At 37.8% G+C, this 25136-nt stretch overlaps 1 protein-coding gene across 2 annotated transcripts; it reads left to right on the forward strand.

Moving 5' to 3' along the window:
- The first annotated feature begins 1273 nt into the window (after positions 1-1273).
- COPS2 (COP9 signalosome subunit 2) lies at positions 1274-23000 on the forward strand. Of its 2 annotated transcripts, none has more exons than XM_054272869.1 (13): positions 1274-1380; positions 10401-10514; positions 11568-11645; positions 12242-12367; positions 13643-13753; positions 13870-13947; positions 14784-14958; positions 15976-16154; positions 16293-16345; positions 18411-18508; positions 20258-20340; positions 21412-21470; positions 22245-23000. In XM_054272869.1, exons 1-13 carry the CDS (start codon positions 1327-1329, stop codon positions 22387-22389), a joined length of 1353 nt encoding a protein of 450 aa, XP_054128844.1. In that variant the 5' UTR covers positions 1274-1326; the 3' UTR covers positions 22390-23000. The 2 variants fall into 2 exon arrangements, with proteins under 2 accessions (XP_054128844.1, XP_054128845.1); XM_054272870.1 differs by having other exon boundaries at positions 13664-13753.
- The last annotated feature ends 2136 nt before the right edge of the window (positions 23001-25136 follow it).

Consider the following 25136-nt stretch of genomic DNA (forward strand, 5'->3'; position numbering starts at 1 on the left):
CCCCGTGTTTTATGCGGTGTGTTGTTCCTCCAGCTCCCCTCCCAACAGGCGGCCTCGTGGCTCCTGTTACCCTCGGATTAATGGCTACAGATACTTGCAAGGAACTGAGCATTTCAAAAGTGTTCGCAGGCTCATTCACTCAGTGTTTTGGTGTATATCTTTGTCCATTTTGCTATCTATCTTACTGTTCCTCATCCCATTCTGGCACCTTTAAGTGCTCAGAGTGAAGGAAGCACAGTAACAAATCTCATTGTGGGTTTTCTGAGGTAAAATATTTATTTCACCCTTAGTACAGTTGCAGAATACAAACACAGCTTTTAAAAGACTTGTCAGTAGCTGTAGGGGAAAAAAACAAACAAAAACCCACTGTCAGAAACGGTAACAGTGTAAAATGACCAACAATAGGAAAACCTGGAGACCTAGTAAATATTGTAGATGCATCTGTGTGTCTGTGAGAAGCCCAGGCCTTGCGGAGATGGGCAGGCAGAGCTAGTCACTTGGGGGTTTTGCCTCACTCAGTTGAAAGCAGCAGCAGAAATTAGCATGTAAAAATCTTTATAAAGGTATTGCTTTACAAGGCCTGTGGATTCAGAGTTCAGGCCTTTAAAACTGCTGCTCTGGTATTATTTGTTTATGGTGAACACATCGCAGGTAAACTCAGCAATACTGAGTAAAGCAAAATGTGGCGCTGGTCACAGCAACAGGCCGAGCTTTCACAGAATGGGTCAGGGTGAAAGGGAACTCTTCTTGAGACTGAACAGGCCTGGCTCCCTTAGCCCTTCCTCATAAGAGATCTCTCCAGACCCTTGTCAAACTCACTAGCTCTCTGCTGGACCTGCTCTAGGAGTTCCATATCTTTTTCCTACTGTAAAAGTCCTAACTGCACACAGTACTCCAAATGCGGCCTCATCGAGGCTGAGCAGAGGGGCAGGATCACTTCCCTCGACCTTTCCGGAGACGCGCCAGTCACCAGACTCGCAGCCTCCGGGGAGTACCCGGGCTGGCAGCGCCCAGCCGGACCCACGGCAGGCGGCCCCGGCGCCAGCACGGCGCGCTCCGGGCAGCAGCAGCGCCGGCCCCGGAGGTTCCGGCGCGCAGTGCCCAGGCCCCGCCCGGCCGCCGTTGCCAAGGGCCGGTCGCTAGCAGAGGGAGGGAGCCGGCGGCGGGGCGGCGCGGATTGGGCTCCGAGCGCCCCGGGCCGGGGGCGGGAGAGGCGCGGGCGGCAGCGGGTTCCGGGCGGAGCGGAGCCACATTGGGCAGTGCCGCGCGGGCTTCTGGGAGAAGGGGCCGTCCCCGCCACCGCCCCCCGCCCGTCCTCCGGCCAAGATGTCTGACATGGAGGATGATTTCATGTGCGATGATGAGGAGGACTACGATCTGGTAGGGCGCGGGGCGGCGCGGGGACTCAGCGGTACAGCCGGGGGTGCCGCCGGCGCGGCGGCGCTGCGGGCCGCTGCTGGTGCGGCCACCCGCCGCAGCGGCCGCCCCGCCGGGTGCTGCCCCGGCAGGGAGCGCGGACATCCAGGATGAGTTTCCCTCCCGGGGAGGAGGATGCGGGCAGGGGCTGCGAGGGGCGGGTGCTGCTGTCGGAGCAGCCGCTCGGCCGCCTCTCCGCGGAGGAGCAGGCCAGCCCCGGGCGGGCAGGTGGATAGGCCCGGGCTGGTGCCCCCGCCCCGGGCTGGCCCCGGTGTCCCCGCGGGGCTCCCGCTGAGGGGAGGGCTCGGGCGCGCTGCCTCCGTCCCTCTGTCCTCCTGCCCCGGCCCGAGTGTGGGCACGGAGCGAAGTGATAAAGTTGCCCGCCCTTCACCCCATCCGCGACTGCGAGAGGCCCTTGGGGCAGATACCGTACGTGTGCTTGTGTGAGCCACAAACTGGGGAAAAGTAGGGGGAAGAGAAAGGAGAGTGAGGAGAAATGGCCTCACAGCCGGTTTCTGATCCAGCGCGCCGAATAGTGCAGTTATTTCTAACTTTTTGTCTTTGTAGTGTTTGTAACCTTTCTACCACTCCCTTTTTGGTTTTAATTGTAAGGTTTGGGGGTTTTCGTGTTACATTTTGTTAAATGTTAACATCGGGTTTTGTCCTAAGCTTTTAAAGTTAAAAAATTGCTGTTTGTCTGATTAATTATATTTCTATTGCCCTTACGTTATATTGGAGCTTGAGGTTTGCTTGTTTGGGTTTTTTTCTTTTCTGAACTTTGATTGATTGATTTAGAACTAGAGACTTTTTAAAAAAAAAAACTATATATGGTAGAAGCTTGAGAGTCTGTTTAATTAATTTTAGCTAAACCTGTGTTAACAGTGTTGCAGTTACACTGAAAAACTCCAGACACTTGCTTCTGGAAGACTTGCTTTCTGGCACATTATTTGATAGTCATTGCCGCTTAGGAATTCACTTAAAATGTTTACCTAATTTTATTTGGAATAGTTTCTGGGCAGTTTTTGTTAGGAACTGCTTAGAATGGTTGGATGACAGTAGATACAGAATAAAAGCATCTGCTTTTGGTTTTGAGGGTTTTTTCCATTCATGTAAGAGTGCTTGTTTGACAGGCATTGACATCAAAACCCTACGAGCTGCTCGTGTCACTATTCCAAAAACTGTTTGCGTTCCCCTTTTCAGTCTATGAATGAATTCACATACTGTAGAGACAGCGTTACTGAAGGAAATACACAGAGACCATTAACAACATTTTGTTCCAAAATTAATTTCCATCATTTTTATTAACACTGAAATTTGTGTCCTGATGTGAAATACTGTGGTGTTCTTTTTCCATGTAGTACAATCAGAATTCATGTTCCATATCCTTCCATAACATCAGAGCTGGGCATGTAGAGAAACCATTGGAATTGCATTTTTTAAACCAAACAGATGTGAATAAAAGTGCAGTTCAAACTTACACTGCTTTATGTCAGTTTTCTCCAAGAATAATTAAGTCTAGTGCTTTTTCCTGTGTTTGTTTCTTTTGAAGTACTTTATTTCTCATTGGAAAAACCTTCCTGAAACACCTTGCTTGTGGCAGATTTCCACTTCTGACTGGGGTTACTTTTACTGGAACATTTTCATTGTCGTTAATTACCCTTCGCTCAGACCTTTCAAAATGTTTAAAATACTGCTTGTAATAATTAGGAGCACATTCATTTTTTTCTTTTCAGCGTGTAACACCCATGTAAAGCATCAACTAGTACCCAAGCTTCAGATTTTTAAAATTTCATTTCAGTTCATAGTTGATGGGGGGAAAAACCCCAAGAGTTGAAGAGTAAAAACATTCCAGCTAGATTGGCTTCAGCATTCTGGGACTAACAAACCATGATTGACTGTTGTTTTCAAAAATGCTTGAGACTGTAATTGTAGTGCTCACAGAACTGTTTCAGAAATAATTTAAGGGCCCTGAAGGTAGGGCCTGATTCCTTCCTTTCATGTTGGTAGCTTGTTAAATTAAGAGAAGACTGTGAGGGGATTCTAGAGTTTAGCATCATGACTGCTGCAAGAGGCTTTGCAACAAAAGAATGAGTACAAGACATAATACTCCTATCAGTGCAGAATTGAAAGTAAAAGAGCACATGTGAGTGCTGTGAATAAGAACCAGAGGAAAGGCAGTGATTACAGAAACAGTCAGTGAAAGAAGCAGCTATTTTGTCAAAATATGGTGAAACTAGGTTCAGGTCTCCCAGGGTAGCTGCCATCATAACAATTGCAGTGAAGACTCCCCAAAAAATTAATTTTGTCAGCTTTTATTAGAAGTGATTATGGCTGTTCCTCTTCAATGTGCACTTGACCTGCTGATTATGTAAAGCCAGTCAGTTAAATTTCCTTAAGTATGCAAATGTTTCACACTTGAACTGAAATGTGAACAGATATTCCAAAGTCCCAGATCTTTCCCAGCTTCATTGTGGAATTTTATATAATTAAGTGTAATTACTACATTGTTAAACAATTGAAGACTATCCAGGTTGTATTGGATTGTTTCTGTTTAGTTTTTCAGTAGGTCAAAAGTCAAAGTTTTACATGTAAATGACCTCAGCTACTCCTACAGAAATGGAGTTTATTCACTGGAGTCTTGATATCAGGAAGAAATTTCATTTATATTTGTGGGTGGATGAACCTAGATTCACAATTTGCTAGTAATGTGCTGTGACAGCTTTGATTATAACATGAATTATTCCACTTTATGCTTCAATGAACAGAATAATGTTTACTGGTCATTATGAAAGCCGCTCAATTTTAATTTTTAGTTTGGTGCTGCTAGGTGCCTTTCATGATTTCAGTACAAGTTATTTTTACTAGATCCAGCTTGAGGGTGGAGAAGTACAAAGAGGGAAGGACCATTGTAAATTCCATTTTTGTTTTCAGTCTGGGACAAAAGACTATATTTAGAATTGACTTGGAGGCTAAACTCAGTCTTCCTCCAGAAATTGATTCTTCCAGGCACAATGACAACACATTGACAGTTGTTGTAGTACATCTACTGGTTTACTTGTTTTGTTTTAAATAAATAAGGAATCTGTGGTGTTCTTAATGAGTCATTTTAGTGTGTTCTGAAATTCAACTTTAAAATTAATCTGAGGAAAGACTGAACAAATATATTTCCAAGCAACTGGTCTTTTTACCTTACAAAGTTGTATTGTTGCAGTGACTTGTGGGAGACCTGTAACAATTCCAATGAGCAGCCATCAGTTTGCACCCTGGAGATGGCTGCAGGTTCATGAGGATTGGCACAACTCAGATACAGCAGCATCCCTTCAGATTGCTGAGGATTTCCTGTTTTGGGATATGATGATATCGGGACAAATGCAGCCTTACTACTTATTTCAAGCTGCATGAGTTGGCTGTCTCTTTCTTCCCAACAGGGTGAAATACAGAGTCCTTTGCAAAAGGAATTTTTGTTTGTTACCAAACTTGATAAGCAATCTCATCAGTAGATTGCTGGATTTTAGTAGATACAGTTGAAATTTCATGTGGATGTTGTCTCCTCTTCCCAATTGATCATATTTCATATTATCATCATTTTATGAAATACATATATATGTTGCAAACAAGAATGTGGTAATGCTGCAAAATCAAGTATTCATATCTAGGGAAGTACCAAATTAAGCATATCCACTTGGCCCTCTTCTGTTTCTTAGTGGAGTTTAATTACAGTAGTATGTGATTTAAAAAAAAGTGTACTTTACAGAGGACATAGGGCATACTGTTCTCTAAATTAGTTATTGTTTCATATTTTATATGGATTCAGTATGTGTTGTGATATTTTTTTATGCATTCTCTTCACACTCACCTTCAAACACAGAATTAATATATTTGAGGCTTATTTTGTTCATTACCATAATGTCTCAGAAGGAAGTATTGAGGCAAAAACCCTGAGAATAATTAGTCAGTAAATTCCTTCTATCTAAACACTGACTAGTGTTGGTAAGTTCTGGTTTTTGTTGGCTTCTTTTGACAGTTATTTAGGGCTGTGTTTAGAACGGTGCTCTCCAGGATCTGATATCCAGTTGGGTGTTAGACATAAATTAGATCTAAGTTATTCTGTAAACTGGACTTTGAGAAGACTACAGAGCTGCACAACAGAGGCAGAAAGAAAAGGCACTTTTTTGCTGTTCTCTTTACATGTCATAATACCAGGTTTTTCTTTCTGCAGTCTCCTGTCTCATTTCTGTGCATCTTCCAAAGGAAAAAAAAAATAAAACAAAGGCAGAGCACTGTCTTTCATGGAACTCTGGTGACGCCATTGCAAAGCGCTGGTTTCACAGACTTCTATTCCTGGTGTCAGCCCTGGTGTGAGCCAGCAGGCACGGGATGACTTGCAGAGTTAGGGAGTAGCAGCAGAACACGGACCTGGAATGTGAAGAAGAAGAAACCAGGACTCCCAATGCATGGCTGAGCTGCTGCAGGCTCCTTACACAAATCACACTCTGGTTTTACTCTCAGGGTTTGCCTCTGTTTTTTTCCTCTTTGCTCTTTTGCATTCCGGTCTGATTGCTTTCTTTATATTCGTGTGCCTGGATACCAACTGGCAAATGCAAGTAGAACCTGGTAGCTGCTGCTTGTCCTGGTGCCTGCAGGTGAGGAGGAGCAAATGCAGAGAAAGTTGTGCTTAGTAAACCTCATAATGCCATGGTTATGAAACAAAGTTAGCTGAAGTAAAACCAAATTTGTACCAGAATTGTTCTCAGAAACAATTGCACTTCATAAAAAAATAAATTGTTTGAGTCAGTCAAATGGATGAAATTTGGTAAAATCACCAGCAATTGACAGTTAACAGTAATAAGCATTTCAACAATGTCCTTGAAAGATAATTTTTTACAGAAATAGAACTCTTTGTATTGTCCTTTTTTCTGGAAAGTTGCCTGTATATAGCTGCTTTCCCCCTACTCCTTTTATTTAAAAAGGTTTGCAAAGTAGGAATTCAGTTCCTGTAGTGGTGGCAAATGATAAACAGAGGAGCACAAGTTTAGGTAAGAAGTAGATGTAGAAATTAGAGAAGTGCTTCAGCAAGAGTGGAGACCAGAAAATTGGTAACAACAGTAGATTTCACAAAATACTTGTATCTTTGTTTTTGTTCATGTAGAACCTTAGCAGGTCAGTGTGCCACTCTAACAGAATGCCCGACGTGTACATTGAAATGTCACTGATACACTGTTACACTCTCGTGTCCCTGGCCCTGCTCTGGCCCCGACCTCAGGGGCCGTGATAATCTCTGGAGGCCACATTGACCAAGCTCCTGGCACAGTTGTCAGAAAGCAGCAAGGAGCCGAGCAGCCCAAGGCCCTGCCTGCTGCGGGGATGGAAAGGGCAGGCTGGGAGCAGCCCCAGGCCCTGCCTGCTGCGGGGATGGAAAAGGCAGGCCGGGAGCAGCCAGGGATGGAAAGGGCAGGCCGGGAGCAGCCCAGGGATGGAAAGGGCAGGCCGGGAGCAGCCAGGATGGGGAGGAGCCGGAGCGCTGGATGCTGTTCGTGTGCCTTTGCTGCTGGACACGCTGCAGATGGAGCCGGGCACTGAAAAGGATGACTAAAGCTGACCCGGGTGAATTGACTTCTGTGTGTGCTCATTTTAGAAGCTGAGGCTCAATGTTTTAAAGCTGTTTACTAGATAAAATTCTATGAAAACTTAATATGTAACATAATAAAGCCTGCTTAAATAAATTGGTTTCTTGATACTAATTTAACTTTTATTAAAACTGTTTGAAAGAACGATGTTCCAGACAGAGTAAACTCCATCAGAGGTTTTATCTCTGTTACAATTGAGCTACTGTAGTAATTTCTCTTCCTTCAAAAAGCAATGGGATGCCTTAGGATTGGATATAACTGATTACATTTAGAACATTAAGATTTTCAACATAGCAATGCTTAAATAATATCCTGATTTATTTAACTGCATTTTTTCAAACTCTTACCAGGGCTTTCTAATTTCTTGAGTGATGATAAAAACCTCAATTGTTTGTTTTGATGATCCTCAGAGGAAGGAAGAATTCAATGGGTTTCAAAGAGCAATGGGTTTCTGTGTACTCAGAGTGCCCTTTTTTTTTTTCATTTGTTCGTATAATGTTGATGTTCATTTAAAAAATATCAACAGGACCTTAGTTTTAAAAATTCCTAGGCCTCTTACTTTTTTTACATCAGCTAGAGATAAATTATATCATCCAGCTGCTTTTATATCTCAGAGTTCTAATTAAGTATGTTCGTCACTATGCAGATTGTTAGGTCTGGATGCTGTAGTGGAAATTTTTAGGGTTATGTAGAAATCCTATTTGTAAACCATATATTTCTACCTGATTTGCAGCAAACTTTTTACCTATAAGGTTTGAGGTTCCTGTTCAGGCAGGAACCAGGGGTGTTGAAAATGAGGGTGAGGAAAGGATAGGCTCTTGCTATCTGAATTTATTGTTAAAAGAACTTTTCCGTTTTCAGAACTGAGAAGGAAATTTATCTTTTTCTTAATTGGAACTTTGAGGACACAGCTTCATACTTTCCTCCTTTTTTGCTTTTGGCAGAAGCTTAATGTTCTTGCATTTGTATCCTAGTGCACTAAGCCATCTCTGCCTCAAAAGAAGACAGAGTGCTTGTCCTTCTGAATATCAGCACTGGCATGATGAGCATCAGTGCTTGAAATAAGATTCAGTATCTACATGGCTGATGTTTGGGGTTTTTAACATTGTCTAAAGATTAATGGCATCCACTCATACTTAGTCTGAGGTTTTAAAGTTTTCACAGCCACTAAGTCTAAATGTGTCTTTTTTAAAATAAATCACCTTACGTTTTCTGAAAGTAGGAAAGCCTTATTTCCATTACAGCTTTGAGTCCAAATCATCCTAAGTCTGATGCACATAGGCATCAAGTGAAGAAAAAAATATAGCTGTGAAAATGTAAACCGGTACTTTTTCTGAATTTCAATGCATTTCCGCTGGGGGAAAAATATCAGTAGACTTAACACTTCTTTATTATGTATTAATATTATGAAATTATCTTTATGGGATATTTAAGTAGCATTGAGAAAAATTATCTGAAAAAAGGCTTCCTGCATGAATCCACATCCAGAATCATTGCCAGAGCTAAGATGAAAGTTCAGATGTTTCTGGCTTGAGGCTAATGGAGCACGTTGTCTCCTAAAAGGAATTAATTTAGTTTGCTTTCCTTTTATCTTTGCAAACAGACACTTCTGCCAAAATTATTCCCTATTGTCCAAGTTAAGCATAAACAAGACATCAGCTGATTACACATATCTTAAATGCTTTGTTGTTTATTTTTTGGCAGCCTGTGTGTATAAGGTGCCCAATAGAGCTGTTGACACCGGGTGTGTACCCATGGCTGCTCCACTGCAGTTGGATGGATAGGATAAGGAGTTTACAAAAACAAGCCAACCAAAATGAGAGACTGCCCAATTAAATAAGACACTTGCTTCCTGTTTTCTTTGCTGTTTTCAGTATCATGTTTTTATAGTTCTGTGGGAATTCAGAAAACAGGTTTGTGGAATTCACAAAACTTTTCAGTCCATTCATTCTCACTAATGATAGTACTTTGGTGGGTGAAAATAAATACATACGTGGCAACTTGCCTACATGTTACAAATAGAAACATTAAAAGGTAGAAGGACAAATATCTCAAGCACCATGTTTATTAAAACTTGGTTTGACTGTGGGCTCCCATAATTAATTTTTGCTTTAGAACTTCAGTAAAATTAAACTTTGAGAGATTGCTTGCAGTGCAGGGAGGAGAGAGCTAATTTAAAACTTTTCTTTTGTTTCATCTTTTTTCATTCCTTCCTATGGTTTTGGAAGAGTCCATTAATAGTAGGAATATACAAATGAACAAAAAAATAAATGTGCCTGACAAAGTACAGCAAGAGTAAAATCCACCCTAAAGGAAGGAACCTGACTGTGCATTGCATATGTTGGTGCAAGGAAAGTTACTCTGACAGCAGCAACTTTGAGATTTAAACAGATTCTGTTAGAACAGTTCATCTCCTAATAGCCAAAATCCTGTTCAGAGAAGTTAGCTTGAAAATGCAGAGGTGTGAAGTGGTTTTTAATCATGTAAATATCAAATGAAGTTATTATTTGAACTTTATTAGTGTTTTGTAATTTGGACATGCAGCATTGTCCTTTAGCAAAAGAAGATAAAATATGCAGGGATTTTTCATCAGAAGTAGTCTCAGAGTACTTCTTAAAAAAATTAAGTAGCAATTGTTAGAAATAAATACTTCAGTTTCTTTGGCACTAGTGTACATGATGGATAATTATTTGATTAAATTATTGTGCCCCAACATCTTTGGCAGCATTTTTAGCATTTTCATAATCATCTCCTGCTTCTCAGAGCAGAAGCAGCTGGTGTTATTGTCATTATTCTTTTTTTAAATTTCCTTAGACAAGGATGAATCGTTACGGCATAGAAAGGCAGATGATAGAGGCATTCATGGAAGCATTTGCTACCCTCCATGGCTGAATCATTCCTGGTGTGGCAGCTGACCAGAGCCTTTTCTGTGGCTACCAAAGGCTGCATCATTGGGTGCCTTCAGGAGGAGCAGTGGGCAGCGTGTTTCCCCCTCCCAGAAATGCCATGTGCTCCTGGGCCTCTGTGCTGAAACTCTAGCACTGGCAGGATTTCAGTAATACAATCTGTACTTGTCATAAAGGTGAAGTTGGTGGAGCTATGAGTTCATGAATCCAGAAAGAAACCTGCTGACAGCAAATGTTGGTGCATGGGGAGTCTGGCCTAGGAATGGGAGAGAAGGAGAATCCTTATATGGGTCCATACCTGTTCTGTGCTCTGAAACCAAACACTGCCTGTTCAAACAAGCATTCTGTGCCAGCTGGAGTGATATGTATTACTATTTCTCAGCAGATTTTTTTTTTCTGATTATTATTTCTTTTTTTTTCTCTGATTATTATTTTTTTTCTTGAAATGTAGGAATATTCGGAGGACAGCAATTCTGAACCAAATGTGGATCTGGAAAATCAATACTACAATTCCAAAGCTTTGAAGGAAGATGACCCCAAAGCAGCATTAAGCAGTTTTCAGAAGGTTGTCTGTCTTTATATTCTATCTCTTCTTTTTATATTAATTCACATTTTAAAATATTTGGTACTATTTGAGTTATTTTCTGAAACTTTAGGAATAGGATTTATCTTTTAAATTACGAATGTGCTAAGTTTATTATTGAGTATCTTAAACTCCTGACTGCCTTTCAGGATCATTCTTAGGGAGAATAAATAGGACATAGTATAGTCTTATCACAGATTTGACTTTTTAATCCTCAGGATTTACTAAGTTAATTAAACAGGTCTAAATGTGTTTTCATGCATCAACAATAGAAACCAGATCCATTTGGGTTTTTTAAATGAAATGGTGTTTTCCCCACTGTCTTATGTAACATTATATTTGCTTTGCTATCTGATTCCAAAGCTTTAAATGTATAAATACTAACTAACACAGTTTCTTTTGTTCCTCTCAGTTTTAAATTTTTAATGTTTGCACACTGCTATGAGAAAGCAGTATGTTAGATGCAACTTTTTAAAGAAAAAATAAATTTTTGCATCTCTTTCCTCCTTTATAGTATACAACAAAACTATGTACATGACTTCAAAAAAAAAGTTTCTAAAGTTTTTACTTACAAAACATTTCCTTGCATTGTTGCATTAAAACCTAGAAGTGTTTCTCCTCTGTGAAGGAATCGTCTTCATAGTAATTCAGAAGAGCTTTTTAGCTTAATTTGGTCAAAATTTAGTTGCCTCAGTTTTGCAGGAGGTGTTACAACTATTTTTGCTTACATGTTTATGGAGTGGTGTTAAAATTTAGTGTTTGGCATTAAAGTGTTTGCTGTTAGATGATAACAACAACAGCAACAATCAGGTTCACCCTCCCTATGTCAGCTAAGTTGTGAACACTGAGGAGATTCACTCTCACTTTTTCAATACTACCAGGAAAGAATAAAATTGAAGAACAGGGCAGAGTCAAACAATACTTTGTAAGGAACAAAATGGGAGGGAAGGGCATGTATGGGATATGTGTATTTTAAACAACTCAAGTTTGAATAAAGCTTTTATAAATATTGTTTTTAAAATTCTTCTTTTTCAGGTTTTGGAGCTCGAAGGTGAAAAGGGAGAATGGGGATTCAAAGCTCTGAAACAGATGATTAAAATAAACTTTAAATTGGTAGGAATTACAGCTATCACTTGGGAGTAAATAGCATAAATATTTATTTCATCCAGAGGTCTTAAATTAGTGTTTAATTTATGGCTATGACAACTAAATCTACCAGAACTTGCCTTTTGCAGCCTTTAATGGCTACTACAGATATGGCAGGGAAATGATGTGGTGTTTGCAAGACAAAGGCAAAATGGATGCAAAATAACTGCTGCAGTCTGCTGCTACTCCATTGAAGTGTGAGGCTCAGTCCTTGCTGTGCTGAGGTGTCACACCACTGACAGTGGTCATGTTTCTCTGTGTGTACTGCACCAGAACAAAACAGTGAAAAATTTATATGCTGTGTATGCAGCCATTCCAAAGAGTTGTCTGGCCAGCTCTGTTTTCTTCATTGAGATGAATATTTTAATTGTGTGTTTTATGCAGTCCTGAGGTTATTTCTGATTCTGCAGGTTATGAATAAAGTGGTGATATGAAAGTTTTAATAGCAACCACTACTGCATTGTCTTTCTTTAAGCATTTTTTTACCTGTATGTAAACTTGCAAGATATCTCAGTTTCAACAATTAAAACAAAAATTCTAATGTTATTTTGTTTTTCTTTTAGACTAACTTTCCTGAAATGATGAATAGGTATAAACAGCTATTGACCTACATACGGAGTGCAGTTACAAGAAATTACTCTGAAAAATCCATCAATTCTATTCTTGATTATATCTCGACTTCCAAGCAGGTTGGATCATCAATTATTTCATCTTCATAGTTTTCAGTTTTGCATTTTTAACTGTGGACAATTTTTATGTTTGTTTTGGGCTTTTTTGATCTTAATAGAGGAATTTTGAGTATTCATTTGCTGTCATATGTAAAAATATATTTCCCACATGTAGTGGATTCTATTAACATAAATCTTCATAAAGTTGTCCTTTTTTGGCAACATTTACCTGGAATTTCTATTTTTTTTTTTTTAGCATAGCTACACAATAGAAGTACCCTTTCAAATATAATTTTAAATTTAATAATGTGGGGGTTTTTTTGGTGGGGAGGGGAAGGGGAATCTTTGCAGTGAAGTGTTGGTGTGAAATCCTGCCTGTCCAGTGCACTGTGCTGGTGAGGTACATGTCCATAGATGCACAGCCCAGCTCCTTTTGAGTTGTTGTAGAAGCTTTACAAAGAAAAGGAAGCTTCCCTCACTGACTACCTAAAGTAGCACCTTCATATCACTGGTGATCAGGGCTGAGTCCTTGGTCATTATCACAATCCTGCCACTCTTAGAGGTGGAAGTTGAATGCTGGGTTACTCTGAGGTCTAAAGGATTGTCTCAGACTGTCCCTTCTTGGCAGAGCTCAGTGTCTCTGGTTTGTAGCTGAGCCAGACCTGCAGGGACAGTCTGGAAGTCTTAACTTAATGTATAGTCACAGATTTGTTATCTCCAAAGGAACAGTGGCCATGAACAATACTAATGCATTCTTTGTAGAACCCTTGTAAAAGGTAACACTCAGCACTTTAATTCCCATTTCAGATGGGGTTGTTTTGGTTTTATGCAAAGAATTATTTTGATGCACTCAAGACCTTTCTTCCACTCAGCATTGCCACTCCAGAAAGAAGAAGACATCTTCTCCTTTGACCATATTCCTCTTTTTTTGTAAAGCATATTTTCTTTTTGCTATGTAAATTATTTTTATTCTTTTAAGTGGGAACAATATTGCCTGTGTTTGTTACAAAACATCAGAGTTCTGTGCCTTAGTTATATAAGATGGGTTTTATAAGGTGGCTTTCATTTTTCACAGATGGGTACAAATCTTAAAATGTGAATACTTTTTAATTATATCTGTTTCATATAAGAAAAGGTAATGTAGTTAATTTGATTATTTTAGAAGCTGTTTGCAGTTTAAATGCTAACATAAACTAAGATGCAGATACCTTTCTTATTTTGAAGTTCAAGCATGCACTTTTAGTTTGTTCAGATTGACTTTATTAACAGGTACAAATTTGCTGTTTACAATTATAGAATTCTGATTTTTTATGTCAGATGGATTTGCTTCAGGAATTCTATGAAACAACACTTGAAGCTCTGAAAGATGCTAAGAATGATAGATTGTGGTTTAAGACAAACACAAAGGTAAAATATATAACTTCCTATTTTTTGCTTTTCTTTGACACCTTCAGCTAATTCTTATAAATTATAATTGTGAAATTTTAATAGACCTCAGTACTTCAACTTTCTTTTCATTACAGCTTGGCAAATTATATTTAGAACGAGAAGAATATGGAAAGTTACAAAAGATTTTGCGTCAGCTGCATCAGTCATGCCAGGTACCTTTATATTCTAAATCACTGTGCCTTAGTAAACAACATTGATGTTTTTTTTTAAAATATATCTGTTGTTGGCCTTTGAGGCATTTTGCTGAGCTTTAGTACAGAGGGAAGAAATACTGTGCCTGATTTTATTTGTTATCTGCTTGGTAACATGAATAAAAAATGCTAAGTGCTTTATTCCTTCCTTGAAGATGATTTTTAAAAAATTATTCATGATTGCTGATTGGGTTTCTCTTCAGGTGCAAGGATGAGAAGCACATATCAATAATCTATAATGCGTGGACGTTCATTTTTAAATATAGCAAAGATTCCAAATGAGCTTTATTCAAAAATGAAAGTGCAATTGTTACTTTCCCATCTGGAAGGGGAAAAAATAAATTAGCCATGCAGTCTGCTGTGCTTGTTTCTGACACTTTTCCTTCTTCAGTATGGAAATAGGTTACAGATATCTGGGAAATGGTTCTGTTAGAAGTAGCAAAAGAGTCATATATGTGTATATATATATATATATATATATATATATAATGCATTTGTGTCAGTCATTGTATTTATATACTGAGAGTGGCTTAAGGAATGTGGAAAATAATTAAAGTTTTGAGAAAAACATTTAATAGAAAATAATGATATTTTAGATAAAGGGCTTAAAAATGTAGCCTGTGGTAAGTTCTTTGAGTACTATGTCTTCTCTTAGTAGTTACATCAGAATTTCAGGACTATCCTTGTTTTTGACAGGAAATTACTGAGAGTATTTGGTTATCAGTGTTTTACTAGTATAAAACTGAAATTGCTGTTCTCTTAAAATTTCACAGTATTTATTACTTAATCTGTCCTAGACTGATGATGGGGAAGATGATCTAAAAAAAGGTACTCAACTATTGGAAATCTATGCTTTGGAAATTCAAATGTATACAGCACAGAAAAATAACAAAAAACTTAAAGCACTATATGAACAGTCATTGCACATCAAGTCAGCCATTCCTCATCCACTGATCATGGGAGTTATCAGAGGCAAGTTCATCTTGAATTTTTCATTTGTCTTCTGTTGCAGAGATTTGTTCCATGAAAATCTGATAACCAGTGGTTTTTTCCAGTTCCACCTATCAAGACAGAGGCTTCTGGAGATTCAGTCTCATCATTTTCTTCTTGCAGGACTGCAGCTCTGCAGTTTTGGTGCCCAAGTACCTGAGGCACTGGTCAGAAGGGCAGGACAGTTGGCTAAATAACTGTTAGGAGAGAAGCAGTAGAAAGACAAGAGGAGGACTTGCTGTTTGACACCAGGGGAGGCAGCAAAAGAAGAATGCAAAGGCATCTGCAGGGCATAAAAACAAAGGCTTGACAGGACTGCTGGCAGAAGGGACTGCTGGCAGAAAGGCTGCTGTTCCTGCAATCTCCTTTTATAAATTTGTGTCTTACCTCACTAAAACTCAGCAGGAACCAAAGGGCTTTAAGATGTGTTTGAAAATATAATTCATTATCTGCAATAATGAACTGTAGTGGAAGCAAGCCGTGTGTCTTGAAAAAAAACAGCTTTCTTCAGAACGCTGTTATGCCTTCCTCCTTTCCCTGGTGTAGATGCTGCACAGACAATCAGGCAGCAGTGGGTACTTCGGAAATAAAAGGATACAGAAAGTATTTCTCATTTTTTCTGTGTGTTTTTGCTTAACAGATAGGGAAAATTCCATAAATATACAAAGTCTGTTGCCACTGAAATGGAGATAAATTCTATCTCAGTTTTTGCAATATTGTAACATAATGGTGACGTAATTATTGGCTATGAGGATTAGTGTTCTTTAAGTTCTATGGTGTAGGCTGGGTTTTGTTTTTTCCTCTTTGGAATGGGTTTATTCAAATGGCAGTGCTATATGTTAAGGCCTTAATGCTTTTTTTTCCTAATGATTTCTGAGAACCAAATCACTTCTGAAAATGTTTCAGTAATCTATTTAGAAATAGCATGGAACTTGAGTACAATTATTGTAGCCAGCAACAAGCACACAGTGTTCCTTTTCATCTGTGTTTTCTTTTCAGAATGTGGAGGCAAAATGCACTTAAGAGAAGGAGAGTTTGAAAAGGCACATACTGATTTTTTTGAAGCATTCAAGAATTACGATGAATCAGGGAGCCCCAGAAGAACCACTTGCTTAAAATATTTGGTCTTAGCAAACATGCTCATGAAGTCTGGAATAAATCCATTTGATTCTCAGGAGGTATTTTTTTCTTTCTCCTTCACACACCCACCCACCCCCCATCCCCTCACCCTTTTCTGAATATATAGAGAAATTACCCAAAGGATGGAAATGAAAAAAAAAAGTGAATTTGCATATTATGCTTTCTGTTCTGTGTAGGCTAAACCATACAAAAATGATCCAGAGATTCTAGCAATGACGAATTTAGTAAGGTAAGATTTTAATTTTTTTGGAGAAGGGAACAAAATAATAAAAAGAAAAAAGATATATTGTCCAAACTTGAAAGGGAATGTTTTTAGAAATGGCTTTTCTCTGCACAGTTAACACAGTTATTGATAAATATTGGGCAAATATTCAAGGATTGTTTTTCTTTAGAAACTAACTGCAAGTGACCATAGTATAGATGCCACACTATGTTGGGATATCAAAGCTGTGTACTTTTGCCACTTTATGGTGTGACAAAGCCCTCTTTTCTCCCCTTAAATAAAGTTGTCCCATCTTGTACTGCAACTGGTCGTTTTGGGCTCTGGCTGATTACATAAGAGAAATTGAGTTGAGTGACATCTCATACCAAAGCCAGTAGAATAATTTGCTGCATGTATATATCATGAGTTCCTAAGTTAGGAATATGAAACCTAACTCTCAATGATCTCCTGTATCCTTCAAACAAGTGAAAAAATCAAAAGAAAGCCTCATTATCTCTTAGGCACCTCATTACCTGTACCTCACAGGCAACTGTGAGAATTTCCAGTGCATGAAGGTCATTAGGTCAATGAACTGAGGCAGGTTTTGTACACTGGGTTTTGAAGCTCACCTACTATCCTCTCTGGCCTGCCTCTGCTCTTTTCCCATATTTTCCCTCCATAAGAAGTAATGTCTGCTCACATTTTGAAACAGTTGATCTGGGTGGGAACAAACTGCTGTGACACTGCTGTTGTGCTTTACCATTGTATACATACAAATTGTTTCTGAAAGTGAGGACATACATCCATTATTGACATGGTGATTGAATCAATTATTTGGCAGTTTAGTAAGGGATTATTTCCAGGAACTCCTTCCACTTTAGATGTGTTTTTTTTCTAATTCACTGTCATAGTTTCATATGAATTTGAGGGAGAAGGAACTCCAGATGGCCTTACGCAATCTGATTTTATTCATGTTTCTCATTTATATCTTTTATCTTGACATTTGAGTATAACTCCTTCTTTAAAATTAATAACACGGTTAAAGCAATATTGATAAGAAATGTGTGATGATAAAATTAATTTCAAATATTACAGTTATGTATTAATCCTTCCTGTACTCTACAGTGGGAACTTGCATGCTTTACATATGATAAAAAGACCTATGAAATAAACAATAAAATATACAGAAATGCAATTTCTTTTATTATGAAGTAGAATTTACTGGTTTCATGTGATACAGTCTGTGCCACTCACATAACTATTTATAAGCTGCTCAAGTTCTGCCTTAACGGGTCTCTTTCTTGGCCATTTTAATAACAGATGAATCTTTTTTGACCAGTTTCAAAACAATCTTAGAATGTACAGAATATGAAGGACAAATAGATGTTTTTATTAAAATGTTTGATGTTAGTATTTAAACAGAAGTTGAAAGTTTTGTTTTGAAAGAATGTTTTTCAAGAAAAAGTCCTTTCTTCAGAGGTTGAAGCTCTTGGCCTTTAAATGACGCTGTGGTGGCACCTTCTTTTTGCAATGCTTTCTTAGATGACAGGATTGACTCACGAAAGGATATATACACAAATAAGCTATAAATAAAAATCTAAAAAGTAATATTATGCCAAAATTACTGATGAATAATCCTGGAAGTCCGTATTTCTTTCATCTTTCAGTATTTTTAGCATTCAGCTTAAGCTGGACATTGTAGAGACAGCAACAGCCCTGTAGACTCTTTTTAGCTCTTATTTGTTCCATAAAGTATGACTTCATGAAGCCAAAATTCATGTAATGATACTTTTCAAAACAGGGTATTTAAGAATAGCTTCTTAAAGTACGAAAGTTTTTAAACTAGAGTGCACTTGTGGAACAACTAAATGTTCATACCAAACTTCAGTAAATGTTGCTAAAATTGAAACAGGAGAAAGGTCAGTTCTGCTGCATTTCATCTTGAAATCGAGTTTTTGCATATAAAGGTTCTGAATAGAAATATTTTCCACCAGTGATTAATACATGTTTTTTTAGAAATTGTGGAACATAATCTTATGAGTCTGTTTTACTTTTAAAATGAATAATTCAGTCCCTTGGTTTTTTTCTGAAGTGCCTATCAGAATAATGACATCACTGAATTTGAGAAGATTCTGAAAACAAATCACAGCAACATCATGGACGATCCCTTCATAAGGGAGCACATTGAAGGTATTTTAAGGGCTGTTATAATCATTTTTGTTTTCACTACTTAGTAAGCTCCTTTTTTTTTTCTTCCCCACCTTGGTTTATTTTTCTTTTTGGCACTGAGTTCCCTGTAATTACTTGTGGATTATTCCTTTACAAGTTATTTAGAAGTTGGTCAGGGCTAACTTGCATCCAGGCATGTGGCATGACTGCAAAGATATGCAAAATTGATGGAGAAAGTTCTAGAGGAGTGGATATTGTAAGATATCTATGGTGGTGTTAAGACACTTGAATACTTTGAATATTGTTTTTGGAATAGTGAAATGAGAGAAAGCTTCATCTCTAAAGATGGTTTGTATGAGTCTCACCCACTTTGATGTTTGCTAGTTTATAATTTACTGCTTCAGATTACACAAAATACACAATACATAGACAGTATAATGAAGGTTGCACTAATAAATATATAGTAATAGAACATATGAAAAGATGCATACTTTTCATTTCTATCTTGTAAACAATAGTTGGAGTCATAGTACCTCTACTTAATAGAATGGGAGCACATTAACACATGCCCTTCTGTTCCATTAATGTGACAAAATAAAGTTACCTCACTCATTTTTCATGTATCTGAGAATTGAAGAGTCTCTTCACTTGAATACAGTGCTCAGTTCTTCAGCTAACTGTTGTTTTTCAAGAGTGGATCTGACTGTGGCAGTGCAGGATCATTTAGCTGGGTAGTTATTGAAAGAAAAGAGTTAAATCCAGAGACCTGGTTTCCTTATACTTGTTTGTAAAAGAGAACAGGGCAAACAGCAGGGGAAACTAAATATAACCCAGTGCTGCTGTTCCATGTGGACTGCTGGTGAGCTGCAAAGTCTTGGGGGGAGACTTGGTAAGATCAGAGCTGGATGCTCATGGAGGAAGTTGTGCCAGAACTGGAGAGCAAGAGCAGGAAGCTGAATTAAGGCATTGAAGGGAATTGAGTGCCACTCCTTATATGCTACTGATGTCTCACCATGTTCACTCTGCAGTGATACACAACTTGTTCATGGTTATGTTTACTTACCTTGCCTTGTTGTTTTAATCCCCGTAGTTTATTGAGACACATAATCTGGTGTTCAGTGGTATATTGTTATATAAACAGTCCTTGTTTAAACATGTAAAAATGGACCTAGTTTTTTTTTCTCTGTTAATTTATAATTTATGCTTTCATTTTATCCCAACTGTCTTTAATAATGTAAAAATTTATAAAACTACTGCACTATTTTATCTAAGCAAAATGAGCCTTTCCATGCAGACCATTTTATACAACTTCAGTTCCTCATTGTAATTACACCATTAGGCCCTGACTTTTAACTTTAAATGTGAATACTCTCTATGAAGTTAAATGCTCAGACATTTTAAATTGCATGGCTTTAAGCCCCTTTTCACTTTTGTACACAGCAAACATTCTAGACATAAACTAGGGGGGCAGACATACCAGGCAATGATTTTTATGATCTATCCAGTTAACTTGAATAAATAAAATTTTTACCAGAGAACATGTTGCTCCATGTTTGAACAGTTTTCAGCTCTGTCTCTCCACCTTCAGAATTACATATTGCTTGGATCCCTGGAAAAGGAGGGTCCTTGTTATTTTGCTGGGCTTCCCCACCCACTGAATTACACTAAACACCATGGTCTTTGAAGGTAGCACCTTTCTGTATGGAGTGGTATTGCAGTTTTATTTCAATACTGTTGTTTTTACACTGTTTGTGTTTTCTTCTCTTACAGAGCTTTTGCGAAACATCAGAACACAAGTGCTTATAAAATTAATTAAGCCTTACACAAGAATACATATTCCTTTTATTTCTAAGGTATGTGTCAGTAGCCTTGCATTTGCTTAAGTAAATTATTAACTGTGAATAAAAGCTTTTAAATAAATACAGTGCTTCCAGAAATAGAACATCTAAAATACACTCTAAACCATAAAGTACTAATGATGCACTGCTGGCAGCTTTGCAGTGCAAAAATGTAAATTTCAAGTGTCATCCAACTGCTTGTTATAATATGTACCATGATATACTTCTAAAATACTCAGCTACCATATCCTACTTGGTGTAGAAAAATCACATTTCTTAGGAAAAGTATAAGAAGTGAAATTTGTATAATAAAAAATATAATTATGAACATAAATTTTATGTACATAAAAATCAAAATTTTAACCTCTTTTGCTCCTAAGCTATGTTCATGTATGTAGTTACAGAACTGTGGTAGTAGAACAAACCAAGTATTACCATAGAATCCCTGATTTCACTGCCTAATCTGCAAAGAAGGAAATAAAAACCCAGTGGTAATATATGACTATTCCCATCTCCTGTGGGTCTATGATTTTGCCTGCAAAAATTCACAGCATTACAAAATACATCATGAAATATTAGGGATGCCTGTTTTTTATGCTTAAATTCCTTTTAGAACTTGGTATACTTGTTTTTTTTGAGCTAGACTTAACATTTGCAGAACTTGCTTGAGCCAGAAGATGCAATTATGTCTCTACTTGGTTTTGAGTGGAGATCCATTCTTTTCTGATAATTATTGTCTTATTTTATTTCCTAGGTTTTTGTGGTTGTGGTTTATTTTGTTGCTATTTGGTTTGGGATATTTTTTATCTGTTTGTTTTCTCAGTAAGTCAGTAAAGGAACCCATTTCTGGAGCTTCTAAAATTTTGCTTTTGCCTCTTTAGTTTTTTCTGAGAGGTTACTGGTCTCTTGATTCTTGGCCATGTGTCCTTTGGGTGGAAGTCTTTTGCTTAATTGATCATTACTGAATTGATACTTATGAACAGTAAGAAACAGGTTAAACTAAATTCTGTATATGAAAATAAAGATTGGGGGGTTTTAATGTTGCAGAACATAGTAACAGTATAATGAGTTTTATTTTTGTTTCAGGAGTTAAACATAGATGTAGCTGATGTGGAAAGCTTGCTTGTGCAGTGCATATTGGATAAGTATGTACCTCATTCTTGATTATTGATCTTTGATTACTTTAAAATAATCAAATTGTAGAAGGGGCAACAAAACTATTTTGGGGCATTATCATAATACTGGCTGATTCTAGAAGTGAAAGGTAACGGTGCTGACTTTGTATTTGCTTGGTTTCTGAGCAGTAAAGTATGTTTGAAGGATGGGAACCAAGAAAATTATACAGGGAGCATCTTCTTTCCTTAATTATTAATTAAATAATAAATCCTTGAATTATTATGAAATTATGAAAGTTGTTATTCTTAGTAATTGCTGCTTACACCCATGTATATTTTTGAATTAATTTTCAAGTTGACAGATTGTAGTCTGCTCTCTTAACTAGAAAAATTTAACTACAATTTATAAAACCTATTTTTCTGGAGAGTAACTTGTTATAACTACCACAAATATATAATCCATACATGGGCTTGTATTGTTTGACTTCTCTTCACATAAATCTGCATTTTTCATGATTTTTTGACTTTCAAGAACTATTTATGTCATATTGCTTCAGACTTTGTGTGGGGTCATAGCCAAGCAGATAAAACATGCATTGCCCAATGAATTAGTTGTTTGATTTCCAGTCATGATGACAGCTTAATAGGCACTACTGCCCAGGACAGTAATTATAAAAGTGCTGAATTCTGAAATGAACTTTGTGCCTCTCTTGGATAAGACCTCTTATTTTTACCTCTGATTCATTGTTAGCTCCTATTTCCATGTCCATTAGCAATTTATAGTTTTTGTTTATTTGCTCCTAGCACTATACATGGCCGCATTGATCAAGTCAACCAGCTCCTAGAACTGGACCATCAGAAGAGAGGTGGTGCACGTTATACTGCGTTAGATAAATGGACCAACCAACTAAATTCTCTCAACCAGGCTGTAGTCAGCAAGCTGGCCTAACAGAAACCAAGCTTCTACAAACCTACTTAAGGCAACTGTGCAGTGATGTAAACCTTAAAAGAACTGGGAATGGCAAAACTACTGTCGGTTGGTGTGCCCTGAAATTATTGGAGTTATGGCAGAAGTGCTTTTTTGATCAGCTGGTTTGTGTTTTGCTGCTGCATTTATCCCAAGAAAAAAACAGCTTTAATCTCCAGAAGAAAACCAAAATGCCACGGGATTTATGCTGTATTGACATCTTGCCCTAAACATACAACATCCTAGTAATTTGTCAAGGGGCAATTAATGACCAGAGAGAAGATTTTTGTCATGATTTTAAGTACACTGACACGTTACTGTTGGTTAAATTTAAACATGTTTTACCTGCAGAAATTCTCTCACAGAAATAACCTGCAATAACTTGAAATGCATACCCTTTTGAACACTTCCTTTTCTCATGTATAAATTGAAATGTTTGCTGCATTTTGCAAAATGTCAATTCTCCAAAAATGTGTCCATATATTTCTGTACCTGCAGTGTAGTAAAGGTTTAGAAGAAACCCCATAATTATAGTGGCATACTGTCACTTAGGTTTCAAGCAGCAAAATAAACAGTGCAGTTCAGAAATTGTACAGTTTGTTTCTTGATGTGCTTTCATTATACTTGAATTTCACTTGTGTTATTTTTAAAAGAAAATAGGTATTACTCAATCTCATCACATTTGTGAAGGACAATATGGAGATTCTAAGTCTGACCCCCTTGGTATGTGTGCTGTTGATTTTTCTTTTTATTCCCCTTGAAATAGTGAAACATAAATACTAAAGAGCTGACATTTAGCAGTGTTGCTAACTAACTTTTAGCTTCAATATGCCAAACTATTATCAGCCTAGGTATGTTGGTGGGTATTTGGCATTTCTCAGGGATATTCTTGGTTTTCATTTTGCTACTTTAAGAATAGAGATTTTCCATGCAGCTCGGTGGGAACAGAGATGCAGACCCTGATTGTTCTCTCTCTTTGCCTAATCTGTGGTCTTTTTGAGCAGATTCAGTGTACAGAAAATGACACTGTGTGTGTGGAGTGGGGACACAGTGCAGTGACCTTGCTGGTAATGGAATCTGTTCTGTCCCAAATGTTTGAATGCACTGCAATCCCTTCAGAGCTGCTGTTCCCTGCCACAGTATGGCCACATGTCTTTTGTGGCCTAAGATTTTGGGATCACCAGATCATTTTAAAATAAATAAAGTGTTGACCACAGCAAATTTTATTCCTGTAGCAGATTGGAGCTGACAGAAAAATTCTCTTGCAGGTCTCAGAAATGTAGTAAAAAGGGTGAAATTTTCCATAAATGCAAGTATTCCAGTTTAAAGCAGAGAGTAGTGGGTGATGGTACACAAGCAGTGCCACACACAGGCATTGTAACAGTAAAAGGAAAAATCTGTATGTAGAGTAATTAACAACACCTCGAAAACAATGAAAAAGTCTAATAAATTACAAATGTTCATCACATACATGAAAGGCAGAGTGGTAAACTCAATGTTCTAGGGCAGGATTTAAATTGGTAACAGGGTATAATTAAATAGGATAAAATTAACTTCAATCTAAGGAATAGTTATGTCCCTTAGAAAATTATTTTGTTCTGCGGTTGTCAAAGCAAGTGATTTTTTTTCCTAGTGTTTACACCATAAAACTCAATGTGTACCATGAGTAGCATGTTATTGAATCTTGGGTGAGAATTTCTTCTTCACTCATGTATTTTTTTACCAATAGGTGTTTTTAATTTATCCACTTACTTAAAATAATAGTAAAATTTAAATTTCTAAGCAAAGGTTTTTTTTTTTTGTAAAATTTGTATATAACATTTGACTAAAGCACCTTGTATTTCGCTTCCTTATAATGCTGTGATGTGTAATGTAGTTTTTACTTTGAAAATTCCAGTAATACCTGGTGATGTAAAGTTGAACATAACAACAGTGCACAGTCCTTGGGACCCTTACCTACACATCCAGAGATTTTATATTGGATAGAGATCTTGCAGGGTTCTTCCTACCATGGGGACAAGGATTGTCACAGCTCTGTCAAGGTTTTCCTTCCCATGGGGACAGTGTTTGAGTATTTGTTTGAGTAGATTTCCTGTCTGTGCCATTTCCCACCACCCTTGCTGTGGGAAGGAACAAGTCCTCTCTTCTAAAGGAGGGGGAAAAAGAGAACTGTCCATAAACTTAAAATCACTGAAAATAAAAGTCTTCTTGACTTTGTGTGTTGTACCTGATGTAACCTTTTCCATCCCAGCCATGTCTGCTGGGGAGGCATTTTGGCATTCTGGGATTTTTTTCAAGAAGGAAATGGGAATACTGCAGTACATCTTGTCATGTCCATCTAGTTCCCTTGTTTTATGTTTTTCTTCTGAAGGATTAATTGTTGTAGGACTGTTCCAAGTAGTGAAGGACTGTCAGTCTGAACAGTGGGGGCTAGCAATGTTTTTAGACAGAAAAAGGGTCAGTCTACCTCTAAGAAATGGTTATGTGTTTTGGCATCCTTCAGGTCTTACTGATGTGTACAGTGCCTTAGCATCTGTGCTCTAGGCACATAAGGAAGATTTATATAATCCCTAAGGGATTCTACCCCTTTTCTGAGTTCTCTCAATTCTTAACCTGGAAGATGAAGATTTTCTCTGGGGAAATACTGAGGAGTTCTGTTGTCATACAACTGCAGTAGAAATAAATCACCAACAGTTGCTATAGCCCTCCTGTAGTCCCTGGTAGATCTG

The sequence above is a fragment of the Melozone crissalis genome, unplaced genomic scaffold (assembly GCF_028551555.1).
Source record: "Melozone crissalis strain CALT ecotype California unplaced genomic scaffold, PUWL_Pcris_2 ptg000014l_1, whole genome shotgun sequence".
Lineage (NCBI taxonomy): Eukaryota > Metazoa > Chordata > Aves > Passeriformes > Passerellidae > Melozone > Melozone crissalis.